Source organism: Octopus bimaculoides, chromosome 19 (genome assembly GCF_001194135.2).
Source record: "Octopus bimaculoides isolate UCB-OBI-ISO-001 chromosome 19, ASM119413v2, whole genome shotgun sequence".
Classification (NCBI taxonomy): Eukaryota; Metazoa; Mollusca; class Cephalopoda; order Octopoda; family Octopodidae; genus Octopus; species Octopus bimaculoides.
In genome coordinates this window covers 54,252,085-54,269,150 of record NC_068999.1, presented here as the reverse complement: position 1 = coordinate 54,269,150, position 17,066 = coordinate 54,252,085, and the positions used below count along the sequence as shown (strand labels likewise).

General features: G+C 37.0%; 1 protein-coding gene across 7 annotated transcripts in view; it reads left to right on the top strand.

Moving 5' to 3' along the window:
* The window catches only part of LOC106875416 (diacylglycerol kinase delta), a 162,884-nt gene that overhangs the window by 103,898 nt on the left and 41,920 nt on the right, over nt 1–17,066 (top strand). For all 7 annotated transcript variants that reach the window (XM_014923543.2, XM_014923541.2, XM_014923542.2 and 4 more), the window contains 11 exons: nt 1,245–1,370; nt 2,541–2,720; nt 5,611–5,693; nt 6,829–6,937; nt 8,115–8,254; nt 8,636–8,693; nt 10,486–10,580; nt 12,610–12,706; nt 14,019–14,081; nt 14,901–15,014; nt 16,305–16,392. In XM_014923543.2, the coding sequence (XP_014779029.1) occupies nt 1,245–1,370; nt 2,541–2,720; nt 5,611–5,693; nt 6,829–6,937; nt 8,115–8,254; nt 8,636–8,693; nt 10,486–10,580; nt 12,610–12,706; nt 14,019–14,081; nt 14,901–15,014; nt 16,305–16,392 (1,153 nt within the window). The remainder of the gene's footprint in view (nt 1–1,244; nt 1,371–2,540; nt 2,721–5,610; nt 5,694–6,828; nt 6,938–8,114; nt 8,255–8,635; nt 8,694–10,485; nt 10,581–12,609; nt 12,707–14,018; nt 14,082–14,900; nt 15,015–16,304; nt 16,393–17,066) is intronic.

Here is a 17,066-nt window from a genome sequence, read left to right as displayed (position 1 = left end):
CTCTCTCTCTCTCTCTCTCTCTCTCTCTCTCTCTCTCTCTCTCTCTCTCTCTCTCTCTCTCTCTCTCTCTCTCTCACCGAATAAAAGTAATAGAAATGTTGGTTACTGTATTACAATACTGTTCACCTGTATACCATAGAATTGTTCCAGTTGGCCTTAAAGGGGCGACCCAACAACAGCTTGAAGAACGACAACACTGTTGTAGGTGTTCCTCAGAATCATGAATAAATTGGTTAAGATAAAAAGCAGACTTTTTCTCAGGCTGTTGTTGTTGTTTAATCCCAGGCCAATCATGATTGAGCAGACCTATACTCAAAGGTGTTCCAATCTTTTACTTAGACACGGTGTACTTAAGACTACATCATCTTTGCCATTCTGTGTTGCTTATCTTTAGACCAGCCCTGATCTAGCAGACCTGTGATTAAAGGTGTTCCTTCTACGACTATCATGTCATTTATTCAAACCTGGCGTATATAGGACTTCATTAACCATTTTGTTTTTTTTTTAAGATGGCAGGGTGTGATTTGAGATACTTTTAGCTGCTATTTCTAGCAGGTCAAATGACCATGTAAAGCAGTGGTTCTCAACCATTTTTTGCCTATGGAGACCTTCGGTTCCTAGTTTACTCTACTGGATCTTCATAGCCATTTGGTATATATAAAAGAACATCCTACTGTATTCTTATAATTAAATATTTTTAGGAATTGTATAATAAGAAAATGTATTTTCGAAGTATAAGCAATTTATTGCACATAAATCTTAACCACATTCTTTGCTGGGTGGTTGGGGGTTAGGAAGGGCACCCAGCCATAAAAACCCTGCCAAAACAGACTCAGAAGTCTGGTGCAGGCTCCTGCCTGGCCAGCTCCTGTCAAACTGTCCAACCCATGCCAGCATAGAAGGTGGACGTCAAATGACAACGGTGATGAGGATGACTCTCCCCTCCCCCAAGGACCGTATGGACCCCAGTTGAGAACCACTGATGTAAAGCATCTCCTGTTCCTCATCTAATTTTGTTTAATTTGTGGCATTGCAAAGTTTTAATTTATGAGATGTATTTGTAGTTTATTTTGAAAGTTCTCATTTCTGTTCTGCAGATACACATTTCTAGAAGGTCAAGTGACTATGTAAAGCATTCCCTGTTCCCTCATCTATTTTTGTATATTTTGTGGTATTGCAAAAGTTTTTATTTTTGAGATGAATTTATTGTTTTTTTTTTTAAAGTTCTCATGTCTGTTCTGCAGATACACATGCCACATCAATGGCTGGAAGGGAACCTGCCTGTCAGTGCCAAGTGTAATGTCTGTGAAAAAACCTGTGGCAGCGTTTTACGTCTACAAGATTGGCGGTGCATCTGGTGTCGAGCAATGGTAAGCAGAACATTCGTTTAGTCTTTGGTAGACTGATGGCAGAAACCAGTAGAGTAACATTAGATAAAATTTATTTAATGTCTGTTTTTACATGCTGGCATGGATTTCCCTCTCCTACTTGTTATAGGAGATACAAGAACTTTCACACACTTGTATACACATGATGGGGACTTCCACCTACTAAATTCAATCAGAGGTTATAGCAGAAGACACTTGTCCAAGGTGCCACACAGTGGGACTGAACCCAAAACCATGTGATTGAAAAGCAAGCTTCCTAACCACAACAATGCCTGCACCTGGGAGTTATTTGTGGTGCAAGATTTTAGGGTTGGATGCTCTTCTTGTTGGTAACCTTACCTGTTTTTAAGTTGTTGTTTTTTTCACTAGAGGTTTTTGAAAGTGCTGAGCAACTGGTCATAATGTCAACATAAACCACTCGTCTGTCCAAGCATTGACAATGTGGGATATCAGTGTTTATTCTCCCCCCCCCCCCCACACACACACACATGCATGTACATGTGTGACAGGCTTCCTGCAGTTTCAGCCTATAAATTTCACCACTAGGCATTAGTCAGCTCAGGACTATAGGTGCAGTGCAGTGGGACTGAACTTAAAGCCACTTTGTTGCAAAATGAACTTCTTAACTGCATTTCCTGCTCCTTGGTTATTCTCCTTTATAATTCTAATTTCAATTCCTCCCTACATCCGCTTTACTACTCATCCTTTTCAGATCAGTAAAATAAGTTTTGGGGAGGTTGATGTAATAAGCTAAATTGCTGAAGGTAGCCTTGAAATGTTTTGTACCTGTGTGACCCTTGTGGCAAAGAAAGAAATTATTATTAGTAGTAGTAGAATTGTGGCAGATAGGAGAATCAGTAGAACACTGGACAACATGATTTGTTGCACTTAAGTCTCTTTATGTTTTGAGATCAAATCTCGCTGAAGCTAGGTTTGGTAATATAATTATTGTTTGATAAACATAAGTATTTGAGCTGATATCATTGACACTACTCTAGAGGGTAATGCCCCAGCGTGGATTTAATGACTGAAACCAGTAAAAAAAATATCTAAAAGAATCATTCTTCTGTTTTCAACATCTCTATCTCTCTTGCTTGATCATTTACCTTACTTTTTGTTCTACAGTTGTTAATTGTTTTAATTATCCTTCAGGTTCACATCGGTTGTCGAGAAAAGATGCCAGCAAAGTGTCCTTTTGGCCAGTGTCGAGTATCTATTCTACCACCAATTGCCATCAACAGTATGGACTCTGATGGGTTCTGGGAGGCAACTAGGCCTGCAGGCACCAGTCCTTTGTTAGTATTTGTTAATTCCAAAAGTGGAGACAACCAGGTGAGTTTAATTAATTTTTTTTTTTTCTCTGGAGAAAGATTAAATAAATGCATAAATAAATAAATAAATAGATAATAATAATAATAATAATAATAATAATAATAATAATAATAATAATAATAATGGGGGATGAGTTGATTACATCGACCCCAGTGTTCAACTGGTACTTATTTTATTGACTCTGAAGTACCGCCTGACTGGCTCCTGTAGGATTTTCGAGCGAGATCGTTGCCAGTGCCCCTGGACTGGCTTGTGCGGGTGGCACATAAAAGACACCATTTCGAGCGTGGCCGTTTTCGTGCGGGTGACACGTAAAAGCACCCACTACACTCTCTGAGTGGTTGGCGTTAGGAAGGGCATCCAGCTGTAGAAACTCTGCCAAATCAGACTGGAGCCTGGTGTTGCCATCCGGTTTCACCAGTCCTCAGTCAAATCGTCCAACCCATGCTAGCATGGAAAGCGGACGTTAAACGATGATGATGATGAAAGGATGAAAGGTAAAGTTGACCTTGGCAGAATTTAAACTCCGAATGTAGCGATAGGTGAAATACCACTAAGCATTTTGTCTGGCATGCTAACAATTCTCCCAGCTTGTTGCCATAATAACAAGAGCACTCAGTGCAAACCTCTGCCAAGGCAACACCAACGTCCTCTCAACAATTAGCCAGAGAGGATTTTTTAAATGCGAATATCTGGAATAAACTCGACTGCTCTCACAAATGAGAATATTAAAACTGAATCCAACTGCTCTCAAAAATTAAGTAAAAAACTGGAAAAATAATCCAGAATCTTTGTCTGGTACCGGATTGATCTAAAAATCTAATCAGTTCATGCTAGTCACGAGGCCAAACATCCCTGAAAGTTTCATCAGAATCCATCCAGCAGTTCTTGAGATATCTTGTCCATGGATAAACCAACAAACAAACACAACCGAAAACGATACCTCCGCCTCCGTACCATCATTCACAAGTCATTTCTGTAATTTGGTTGTATGCACCATGCTTTTGCTACAGAATGTCCAGGATGTGATGGCTAGAAATAAAAACGGGAAAAGGGTTGTACCATCACTTGATTTGGACTCATTTGAGTTGACTAAACTGAAGCAAGGACTTAGTCTGTTGCCTGGGCCAGGAATTGAACCCACAACCCTATGATTGTATGCCAAACACTATAACCACTAGGCCATGTAACTTGTTGCTGGTGGGTACAGCAAATTGTATTGGAAAATTATTTGTAAACCTTGTTTTTGTGTTTTCTCCATATTGTCCTATTGATCAGAGATTTGTAACCTGAATTAATTAATTAAAATTCAAATCAATGAATTAGCATATTTCTTTGTTACTATATTTAATTATGTAATTAGGTGCAGGCATGGCTGTGTGGTTAAGAAACTTGCTTCCTGACCATGTGATCTTGTGTTGAGTCTCCACTGCACAACATCTCATGCAAGTGTTTTCTACTATAGCCCCAAGCCAACCAAAGCTTTGTGAGTGGATTTGGTAAACAGAAACAGAGATACCTGTCTCATATATACATGGTCTGATGAATAAATATCCGGACTGTTGCCATAGTAACGAAGCTAAAGTATGCAGAGTAAAGCCACTTGGCACAGCTTGACCTTGAACTCTGCTGAGCATGTGCACTAAGTTTTAATGTTCTAGCTCACTTCCGCTGTTTACAGCAGTGCTTGGAAGGAAGGTCTGTAGCATGTGATTGTCACATTGACCATGACAGAAAAAATTGAGCAGAGAATCTGCATCAGATTTTGTCAAAAGCTTGGTGATACTTGCTCAGAGGCCTATGCAAAGTTTTCAAAAAGTTTTTATCATTCTTGACTCAATCAAGGAGATCTTGTGTGACTGAAACTTGAATGTCTTTTTGATCAGCCAAAAGCAGTTTTGGCACAAACTTGGCAACATGCGTCTCATACCCAAATCTTCAGTGACAATGGACGGAACTGAACTGTAACTAATCTGCACATTCTCTGATAACTTGCAGATGGTGATTCGACGGTTTCCCCTCACAGCTGCATGCACATCTGTCATGTTTTTCTCAGTTCTGCTGGTTGCGGGTCTCCCAGAATGTTCATCAATATCAACGTTTTTTTGGTCATCTTGGAAATGCCTGAACCATACACTTTCTGCAACTTTGCGTAGGCCTTGGAGCAGGTATCACCGTGACAGCTTTCTCTGTCATGGTCAATGCAATTCTCATACACTACACACCTTCCTTCCAAGCACTGCTGTAAACAGCGGAAGTGAGCTAGAACGTTAACACTTAGTGCGCATTCATAGCAGAGTTCATGGTCAGTCTTTGCCAAGCAGCTTCACTCTGCATGCTTTAGCTTCATTACTATGGCAACAGTCTGGATACTTGTTGATCAGACCTTTGTATATATATATATATATATGTGAAGGCGCATGGATCAGTAGTTACAGTGTTGAACTTACGATCATGAGGTTGTGAGTCCGAATCCCGGACCAGGCTGCGTGTTGTGTTCTTGAGCAAGACACTTTCTTTCAAGTTGCTCCAGTTCACTCAGCTGTAGAAATGAGTTGTGACGTCACTGGTGCCAAACTGTATCAAGCTTTGCCTATCCCATGGAATAACACTGGTGGCAGGGAGAGGGGAGGCCGGTATGCATGGGCGACTGCTGGTCTTCCATAAACGACCTTGCCTGGACTTGTACCTGGGAGGGTAACTTTCTAGGTGCAATCCCATGGTCAGTCATGACCGGAGGGGGTTTCAGCATATATATATATATACATATACATACATACACGCACACATATATGTATGTGTGTGCCTCAGTGTGTGAGACACATTTGTTACATATGTTATCTATATCTCAATGGAAGTCCTGAAATGTAATTTCTTTTTCAAATTTTAGGGTGTTAAGTTTTTACGGCGATTTAAGCAGTTGTTAAATCCTGCACAGGTCTTTGATCTTATGAATGGAGGTCCATACCCAGGGTAAGTTATTTCATCTATCATCACAACATCTGCTTATATTATTGAATTGTCTTATGGTAGAACCTTTTCATGTTGGTTTCTTGGTGAGCTGGAAGAATTGTTAGTGCATTGCAAAAAATGCTTCGTGGCATGACTTCCAACTCATTACTTTCTGAGTGCAAATTCCACTGGTGAAGATATTGCCTTTCATCCTTTCGGGGTTGATAAATAAAGTACCAGTCAAGTACTGGGGTTGATGTAACTGGACTACTCCTCCCCACCAAATTGCTTGCTTTGTGCCAGAATTTGAAGCAGTGATTTATCTCTTGATGTTTTGTTTCAGCTCTGAGAAGGAGAATCCACAATAATAGTGGTAGATAAAAGCTCAAACAATTTAGAAATATTTCTGACAGTGAGAAGCTCTCGATATGACTATCAAAAGTCATACCTACCTTTGATCATGGTTACTTAACTTCTGAAGAGATGGGAAGCAATGCTAATTTGAAAACCATTACATTTTCTTTTACCTCAATCCTGTGAATATATCAGAAAATTTTTGTCTAGTATCTAGTTACAATTGATACATGGTCCCTTCCATAAACAAAATGTAAATTTTTCCTTCTTTCAGCTCCAGTTTATAATATACACTATGGCTGTATTGAATTCGCCTGGTAAATAAATTACCCTCATCACTTGTTAAGGTTTGAATAGAAGCAATAGCTTCACCACATATAACTAGAAGCCATTCACACTGTTTTCCACCAATCTTTGTTTAGCCAGGCACATCAACTTGGAGATCATCTCCAGTACAAAGCCATAGAGGCAATTGTTCATTGTATTTACACCCCATAAATGTTATTGGTTTTGTTTTTCAACAGATTTTCTTTCCTTTTGTCTTCCCACATTATTCTGCCAGTGAAATTAATGTTTACATTTTATATTACTCTCACTAGCATTATTAAGTTAAACATTTTACATATTCACCAATATGTTTTCATGTTACTAGTTGAAAAAAAAAAATAGAGTGAGTTTGAATTTCAAGTCTGAATTTTGTTTTGTAATATTTTCATTGTTTGGTAATATTTTTTTTCAGAAAATTATATTGTCTTTTAAAAATTATTTCAGTTGTTCTTTATTTTTCTTCTTTTCTTTGCAGTTTAAGGTTGTTTCAGAAATTTAACCAGTTTCGAATTTTAGTGTGTGGAGGAGATGGAAGCATTGGTTGGGTGTTAACAGAAATAGATAAGTTAGACATACACAAGCAGGTATGTTTATTTCTGTATATATATGTGTGTGTGTTTATGTGTGGAAGTTGGAGACTTTGAGACACGGGGGACCCTCATCATATTCTTTTATTCTTTTACTTGTTTCAGTCATTTGACTGTGGCCATGCTGGAGCACCGCCTTAAAGGGTTTTTTTTAGTCAATGAAATTGAGCCCAGGACTTATTCTTTGTAAGCCTAGTACTTATTCTATCGGTCACTTTTGCTGAACCACTAAGTTATGGGGGATATAAACACACCAACAACGGTTGTCAAGCGATGGTGAGGGACAAGCACAGACACAAAGACACACACACACACATATATATATATGAGAAGAAAAAAGGTAACAAAACCAAAGCAGAATGAGTATCTCAAGTTATTTAGAATGTTTAACAGCATTTTGTTTGTTGCTATGTCCTGAGTTCAAATTCCGCCAAGGTTGACTTTGCCTTTCATCCTCTCAGGGTCGATAAAATAAGTACTAGTTGAGTACTGGGATTGATGTAATTGGTTATTACCCTCCCTCGAAATTGCTGGCCTTGTACCAAAATTTAAAACCATTATTAATTAAAACATGTTGGCCAGTCTCTCAGTGTCCCAGAACTCTGCACCATTAACTTTTGGAGTTATGGGAACAGCTATGGACAAAGACATTTAAGAAGCATCTATTATACATGTGTTTTTACATGGCGGTGAATGGAATGAGATGTAGTGTAGTGTGTGTAGATGGGTGGGGGGAAGGGGTGTCTTGCAGCCCTTTCATAAACTCTCAGATCCTCCTAAACTGTTGGGTCTGGAATTGGTAGAAGTGGGTACATCTTGTGAGGTTACTGTTTAATCTGAATTATTGTTTATTTAAAGCTGGCTTGAACCCAAGGACAATAGACTTGTTTCAAAGGGTTGATATTGGTGAGTGAATGTGTGTGTGTGTGTGTGTGTGTGTGTGTGAGGGAGAGAGAAACAGCAAAAGAAAGTTTGGGGTGAAGCCAAACAGATTTGTCTGAGCTGCACCAAATGTTAAAACTGACTGTTTTCTTCCTTTGTTTTTCATTTATATATTTGTTTATTTTTAACTGTTTTTATTTGTTATTTTTGTAATTTGTTTTTCAAATTTCTTTCTTTTTACTTTTCTTTTTTTTTTCTCCCTCCTTCCCCAAACTCATCTCCCGTGTTTCAGTGTCAAATTGGAGTGTTGCCATTTGGTACTGGAAATGATTTAGCAAGAGTATTAGGGTGGGGTTCAGCCTTTGATGATGATACTCAGCTACATGCTTTGTTGGAGAAGTTGGAACATTCTCAGATCAAGATGCTGGATCGGTATGTATTGAGCATGAATCAACTTCACTGTTAGAAAAAAAATCTTAATTACTGGTTTTATTTGTAATAATTTCATCAACAATCCTAATGCAAACCTACCAAAAAAAAAAAGTACATAAAGCTATCATGCCTTCATCTACCCTATCTACCCTTAATGACCTATTGCCTTCATAGACCCTCTATCATAATCGCTAAGAGGCTCATCTACCTTCATTAACAATGTTACCACTATGAATAAGGATTTTTCCCTTCCACTTTGTTTTCCCTATATTAACAATAACAACAATAATAATAATGATAATGTATATTTTTGTTTTTATTTCTCTGTTTGCATTGAAATTGAAATTGAATATAAACTGACAAAAATTCTTCCTCCCTCAGATGGAGTATACTGACATATGAAGGTACCATGCCTACACCCAGAAAATTGTCTCAACAGGTTGCTATAGTAGCTTAGCTCCTTTCATTCTTTCCATTCATTCATCAATTTATTTATTCATTCTTTCACACTATTTTCTTTTATTTCCCTGTTTATTATTATTTATCCACAATAAACGATTACAAAACAATGTTCAACATTAAAAACGATCTATATGTATATGTGTATAAACTTATATGATGGACTCTCCTGTTGGATACAGCGTATGAGCGTTCAGCTTTTGGTGAACGACCTGCACAAATAATTTGTCTATAGTGATCGAATGTTTGTGCTGCGCTTTAGCTCAGTCCCTCCATCAAATCGATGTTGCCTGAATAGGTGCACAGTGTGGCATGCATTAGGTGTTGGAGTGATCACAGAGCAATGTGAGAAGTGTCTAGGAATTGAAATCACAACATATATATATATATATGTATATATATGTATATACATATATGCTAATATCAAACAGTGAGGGTGAGTTCTCAACACTTCATTGGTGGATAAATAGTCTTTATTTTTGGCTTAACAAGGCTACCAGTGGTTTCATGTAGAGAAAAATCTCTTAACAATTACCGAACCTGCTACATAGAAATGTTGATACTTGTTTCCATCATGGATGAAATTACATGAAGCTACACAGGACTGTATGGGATTTGGGGATAAATAGATATGCAAATAACGTTATTTATTTATCCCAAAATTCTGTACAGTCTCATGTAGCTTCATGTAATTTCATCCAAAATGGAGATGAGCACTAACATTACCATGTGGTAGGCTTGATAATTGTTGAGGGATTTCTCTCTACATGAAACCATTGGTAGCTTTGTTAACCCACAAATAAAAGGTATATTTACATACACACTCACACATACATGTTTCGTTTAATGCCTATTTTTCCTTGCTAGGGTGGCATAGATAGGTAGTAATTGAAGCAAGATTTTTATTCATGATGCTCCTCTTGCTACCAGCCCTGACTTGTTTTCAAGTAAAGGGCTTCAGTATTTCATCTACGCTAGTTAGCTTGTTGTTTAAGACATCAATAACTCCAAACCTTACAAAGCATGTTAATTATATAATAATGTGGATTTAATTGCTACAGCTGTACCATTGTCCCTCTCTTTACAACTTCATCATGACAATTTGTAAACTTCTAGATTTTGTAGAATAAAGCTAGAGGCTGAATGAAATTAGAGTGCAACAGTTAGTCTCACTACTCTTATCTCTCTTGTTATGCATTCCAACACAGTTTGAGACTAACGAGGTTATTGATGTCAGTATTTTTGGTTACTGGTTCTGCTGACTCATGCAACAGATAACACTCTAACACTTGAAAACAATCTGTACATCCACTAGTCACGATGGATTCAAAAAGAGAGAAATTAGAGTACAACTTCTACAATCAAATTTGCATATGTGTATTTTGAATTTGGATTTTACTTCCAATTTTTTTTCTCTCTCTCCCCAATTTCAGTTTACAAAGAATATTTCAAAATGTTATCACTTTGTAATTTCAAAGTATAAAAATTAGGGATAGAACCATAGTATAGGGCTAGAATCAAGTCATAATCTCCATCATTGTGAAATATCTGCAGAGTTTATCCTATATCATATAACACTATAATTCTTTTTCCCTCTCTTTGCTTCCATATCTTTCTTTTTCTACCTATCATTCATTGCTTGCTTTCTTTTTTTCCATTTCGTTTTAATTCTTTTGTTCTTTCTTTCCTTCCTTTTTTCATTCTTTCTTCCTTTCTGTCTTATTGATTGATTGATTGACTGATTACTTTATTTTTTTGTCCCTTTTCTTCAGTTTGAAGGTATTGGCATCTATGAAGACAGTGTGGCTGACCATTTGTCTAAAATATTGCATTCCACAGACCATACTGTTGTTATAAGATCTGCCAAGTATGTAGCATTTCTTCATTTTTTTTCCTTTTGAAAATGTGATTAATTCTGTACTTTAATTGTAAACATAATGTGAGGCTAACATGGTGGTGGTGGCTGTGCATTCATCAAACAGACTCAAATTCAAATTTCCTGCCTTCCTCACTTTACCTCACTTGACAAAATCACAATTGGTTTCTATTTCACACATGATATTGATAGAAGGATGATAGTCAAAAAGAATGAAAGAACAAAGACCAATGTCGTGCTGCAGTGAGAAAAATATATGCTTATCGTGTGCGTATATATATATATATATATAGATATATATATATATATATATCTTTCAAAATGTAACCACATGTGGATCATTGGCGATTTTTTTTTTTTTCCTCCACCTTCCTTTTCTTTTGGTCTTTCCTCTGTCCCCTGTTTCTAATGAAGACCTTTGCTTGGAACATAAAAACTACCTTTCTTTCCTTCCCTGAGTGTCTTCTGCTAATACTTTGCATGTAGCACGTCCTTGCGTTGTTGTTTTTTTTCTTCTGTTTGTTCTTCGTTTTATATATATATATATATATATATATGAGTTCAAAGGGATATATAATCCTGGGGGTTACCATGTTTTTCCTCTTATATCAGTTTCATTTGCCGGCTAATCACACCAGACCTTTAGTGATACCCAAATTAACAATAAGTTGCTAGACTCTGGTAATTATTCTTGCTGTTGTAATTATTGTAAATAATTGTTTAATAAAGTTATAGATGTTGAAAATCTTCAGTCTCCTTATAATTATTAATACTATATATATATATATATATATATTACAAAGTAAAATTCAAACGTAGTATAGCTGTGAAAGCAGCTATATATATGTATATATATAGAAAACAGCTACATCATCAGTGTTATGATTAAATAAAACATAAAAGCTATGTATTTAATGTCTAGATAGTGAAACATCAGATGCTGGTATTATCTGGTTCACAATACAGAGTGCCTCAAAGTTAACTATCTATTTCAGTGAAATCAGACAATTTTTTAAAAAAACTCACATTTAATTATGTTTGTCATGTTTAATATGTGTTAAAAGTGTATAAATTTTGTTTATGATTTTTTTTTTAATAATTTCATTTTCATTCCTGTTGGATCCTGTTCATTTGTCCACAATAGCTTCTTTTCAATTTGGCTGCAATCATTTTCTCTATTTCCATCCCCAGGATGAAGCGATAGTTTAGCTGAATTTAAAGAATGCATTCAGTTTGCAGTGCAGGAGATAATTCCTGAAATGATTCAAAATGTGTTTCGCAACACTAAGGATATATTTGCAATTTGCAAGGATACAGACAGAGCACATGTTGAAAATTTTCATTGAGTTTTGACATAAGATTTATTAATCTATTTCTTTTGTTATCATAATTAAGTAATAAACATAAAATTCTGTTGATTTTTAAAAACTTTCTCAATTTCATTAAAATAGATAGTTAATTCTGGGACACCCTGTATTTCTAGTCCATAAACTCATCAGAGGGTGACTAGTTCTTGTTATTTTGGTATCTTCTGTTCTAGCTCTAAGTTGACCAAAGACTTGTGAGAGGATTTGGCAGATTGAAACTGAAAGAAGCCTGTCATATATGTGTGTGTGTGTGTATGGGTCTGTCTTTGTCTTCCATCGCTGCTTGACAACTGGTGCTATGTGTAAATCCCCTGTAACTTAATGGTTCTGCAAAAGGGGTGGACAGAATAATTGCCAGGCTTTTAAGAAAAGTACTGGGGTCAATTCAAAGCAACTAAAATGTTCACCAAAATATTGCTCCAGCATGGTTGCACTCTAATGACTGAAACAAGTAAAAGACAAAAGATAAAGAGACCCTGTGATTGAGTAGAATGGAATGAAATGACAGTTGTATACATTTCTTTTACCTGTTTGTGTTGTTCTTATCAAATTCTAGGAACATTGTTGGAGCAGAAGAAAGACATTGTTTTATTACAGTTGTTATGAAACTTGTTTCAACGATCAAGTTGACACCTTCAACCTTTATTTTTCAGGGTTTTATGTGAAACTGTGAAAGAATTTGTATGCAAGGTTGGGCAGTCCCAAGATGGGGATGGAGAAAAGGCTGGAGAGACATCAATATCATCTAAAGTAAGTTTTCTTTTTTTCTTTTTGTTTTGTTTCTCTTGTGTAACCTGATGATTTCCATGAAGACATTGCTTTCTGTTGCCATTATAAATTTTGTGCTTGCAACATGAAGCAATTTATTCTAAAATGTGACAAAATATTGGGATCTAACACATTATGTTTATTTGAATAAATCTGTGACTTGCTTGAAGTGAGACTGAGTTAACACATCATTTAATGTATGCGTGTCTCTTTGTGTCTGTGTTTGCTCTCTTCCCCTCCAATTTACAATAGTGTTGGTTGGTTTGCATCCTTGAAGCTTAGTAGTTTGGCCTAAGAGACTGATAGAAGTACCAGACATAAAGAATAAGTATCGGGGTCAGCTCTGGATTAACCATTAAGCAAAATAAGCATTTGCACTACAGAAATGATAACTACTTTATGGCACAAAAGACATAATTTTAGACTTGCTAAAACTTCATTTCAGATTACTCGAGTCCACTAAGCTGTAAATGGGTAATGCTGCAATGCACTGGCATTCTGTCCAAAGGATATTATTGACTTCCTGCTTAGCCAAGTCAAGATAGTATCATATGAAAGGTACAACTATGTGAGGAGGTGCATTGTGACCAGTGGTGTATAACAATATGCATTAGTTGACTTGTTCACATGCCTGCAACTTAGCAGTTTGGCAAAAGACAGATAGAATAAATCAAGCAACAGACTTAAAGGATAAGTAATGGGGCTAGATTTGTGCGACTGAACACTTTAAGATGGTGCCCCAGCAGGCTACAATCTGATAACTGAAACAAGTAAAAAATATGCATACTTGCTGATTGTTCCTTCTTGTCAGAAGAGTGTCAATCACCTCGTTGAACCTTGCATGGCCTCGTGTACACAGGCAGCTGGCTCTTCAGCTCAGTTTCCAGTCTGCAACGACATTCACGGACGGACGTAAGACTTTAACTGTCTGTCGCCCTGGCGCCACCGGCTGAGTTGCGATGTGACTTCGCGTGCGCGCGCTTGATTCAGGGGAGATAACTTTGTGACGATAATAAAGAAGTCATTTGAAATATTTTGTATATTTGTTTATAATTTGTTGAATGAAAATTTTATTTTAGTTGAAATTTTAGTTTTTGATTGTAAATGGATAATGTAGTCTTATTAGTAGTTGCCTGAACAAAAGATGGAATGGTCTTGCTTTGAACATCTTTGATCATAAGCCTGCTTCATCAGGCTGAACAGGAGTTAGACAATAAAACAACCTTTGAATAAAGGTTTTGTAGAGAGTGTTAGATGTTTGAAATTATATTGCTTCTATTTGTTATGCTTCCAGTGTAATATATTAAATGAAAAGCTGGAAAGTTTGCTGAAGACATTAAAAGACGAAGCTCTCATGGTAAGATCAGTTCATTCTTTGCACTCCTCTCTCCTCATCTTCTTCTTTTCTGTGTATCATCTTTTAACCTGTCATATTTAACATATAACATAAGGGTGTTAGACTCATGATTGTAAAATTGTGGTTTTGATTTCTGGACCAAGCAATGTGTTGTGTTCTTGAGCAAAACACTTCATTTCATGTTGCTCCAATTTACTCAGCTGACAAAATTGGGTAATCTTGTGATGGATCAGAGTTGTTCAAGGCAGAATATACATGCCAGAGAAACCGGGAAACTGACCTTATGCTACTTACGGAGTAATGCAGACTAACCATATAACGTAACACCATTTAATATTGTGTTTGTCCATCGGAGTGATGAGGACCATCTAGCTGTACGCCATCAACTTTACTCTTGTCTGTGACCATCTTCAGTCCAGTGGCAAGGCCAGACCCAGATGACAGGGAATGAAGACAGATGCAGTAGATGACCAAGATTTCTTACTTCTCTTATCTTGCTCTCTGCACTCCACAGAGTGGAGATGCTAGAACTCATATCTGGAAACCTCATGACATACTTAGATTGTTGAAAAAATTGATAATATGGCCCCTTGGGTGGTGGGGCTGGCATTGACCACATTTGGATAGTGCTTTTTACGTGCCACTGGCACAGGGAGCCAGTCAGGTGGCACTGGCAGCAACCCACATATGAATGGTGCTTATTGCGTGCCACCAGCACGGTAGCCAGTCAGGCGGCACTGTTCTCCTCCTCCTCCTCCTCCTCCTCCTCCTCCTCCTCCTCAATAGATGTGTGTAACATTTATCTCCCTTCTGTTCCAGGTGTCTGCTCAAGAAGGCTGCTTTAAATGCACAAGTGATGATAAAGATGAAGCTAGCTCTCCTGAGAGGGATACAGTTCCAGGAGAGATCACTGGTATCAAGAGCACAAAAGGCGTAAGAGAATTTAGATATCTAAGCATAAAACTTTCAATTATAATTTGTTAATTACATGAAACTTTAATCAAATCTGTCATCCTCAAATCCAGTAACGATTACTAGTGTGTTGATCCTTAAGCAAGACACTCTACTAATACAAGTATAGAAATAATACATTTCTAAATCTCTCAGAGAGATTTATGCAGTAGTGATACAAGTATGTTTAACAAAGTTTTTATTGTTTATTGTTGTTACATAGCAGAATCAATAGAGTGCCTTGTGGTATTTAGTTATGTACTTTTATAATTTAAGTTCAAATCTCATTGCAGTTGATTTTTGCCTTTTGTCATCCCATGGTCCAAAGTAGGGGTTCTCAACTATTTTTTGCCTATGGACCCCTTTTGATTACTATTTTACTCTGGTGGACCTTCATAACGATTTGATGTTTAAAAACTAGTTTTACTGATACTTCTTAGAAAGTTCCTATTTTAGTATTCACCCATTCACTTGTGTAGGTTTGCAATAGAACTTTCTGAGAGAACGTTTCAGTGGCCAGAAACATGCTCCACTTTGTAAAACGTGAGACAAAGAAAGCTAATTGTTTCGTACGATAAATACATCTGAAGCAAAATTTCTTCACGGACCCCTAAAATACTGCCATTGATCCCCGATTTACTTTTTTGCTTGCTCCTCCCCCCTCCACCAAATCTTATATGGACCCCAGTTGAGAACCACTGGTTTAAAGAATAATTACCAGTCAAGTATTAGGGTTGATTTAATTAGTAACTGTTAACCTTGATATTTGTAATCTTATGTAATTTAATGAAACATGTGTAGAAGCAATGCCTAGAATCAAGATGTCTTGAAATTAAATGAAACAAAGGCAAAAGTTTTAGCTTGAAGGAAAGAAGACAGGACTCTAGTCTGGGAAGTGGTCATAGGTCAAATTCAAATTAGGAGTCGGTAGAAGTTTTATATGATGCATCAAATCTAATCTATAGGTATACAAGAGATACAGTGGGATCACAGGCAGGGTGGCAGCAGAACAGGAGTAATTAGCGCGAAGAGCATCCATGAAATAAATATTTCAAATACTTAGAGGAATCATTAGGAATAGGTGATGGCTTCTGTTACCTAATTAACCTAATTGGCCAAGGTCATCTTTACCCTTTACATCCAGGGTCAGTAAAGTAAAGTACTACTCAAGCTTGGTTCAGTGCAGTCAACTCGCTTCCTCTCTCCAAAACTGCAGGCTATGCGCCTAAATTAGAACTATTATTATTGTTGTATCATTTATATTTATTAAAGATGATTTTCAAGCCACGAGAAGCTCTTATGTGTCGAGCAAACAGTCTGAAGAAAGCTATTCGACAAATTATTGAGCACACTGAGAAAGGTTTGTACACATTATTATATATCCTCCTTCATAATAAAATCTTTTATTCAATGTATATTTATGTGTATCATTAAAGGTTACAAAATTTGTGATCTAAAACCCATACATGTTTCTTTGAGTGATATTTGTATGTTTGCATATATATATATATATCGTTTCGTTTAACGTCCGCTTTCCATGCTAGCATATATATATGTATGTATGTATGTATGTATGCATGCATGCATGTATGTAAACTTATAAGGCACAGGAGTGGCTGTGTGGTAAGAAGCTTGCTTCCCAACTACATAGTTCCGGGTTCAGTCCCACTGCGTGGCACCTTGGGTAAGTGACTTCTCCTTATAGCCTCGAGCTGATCAAAGCCTTGTGAGTGGATTTAATAGACAGAAACTGAAAAAAGAAACACACACACACACACACACACACACACACGATGGGTTTCTTTCAGTTTTCGTCTACCAAATCCACTCACAAGGCTTTTGTTGGCCTGAGGCTATAGTAGCAGACACTTGCCCAAGGTACCACACAGTGGGACTGAGCCCAGAACCATGTGGTTGGTAAGCATGCTACTTACCACACAGCCACTCCTGTGCCTATATATATAAATATCTAATGCTTGTACATGTGTGTTTATCTTCTGAATGTATTTAGTTTTTGTATCTTGTATTTATTTT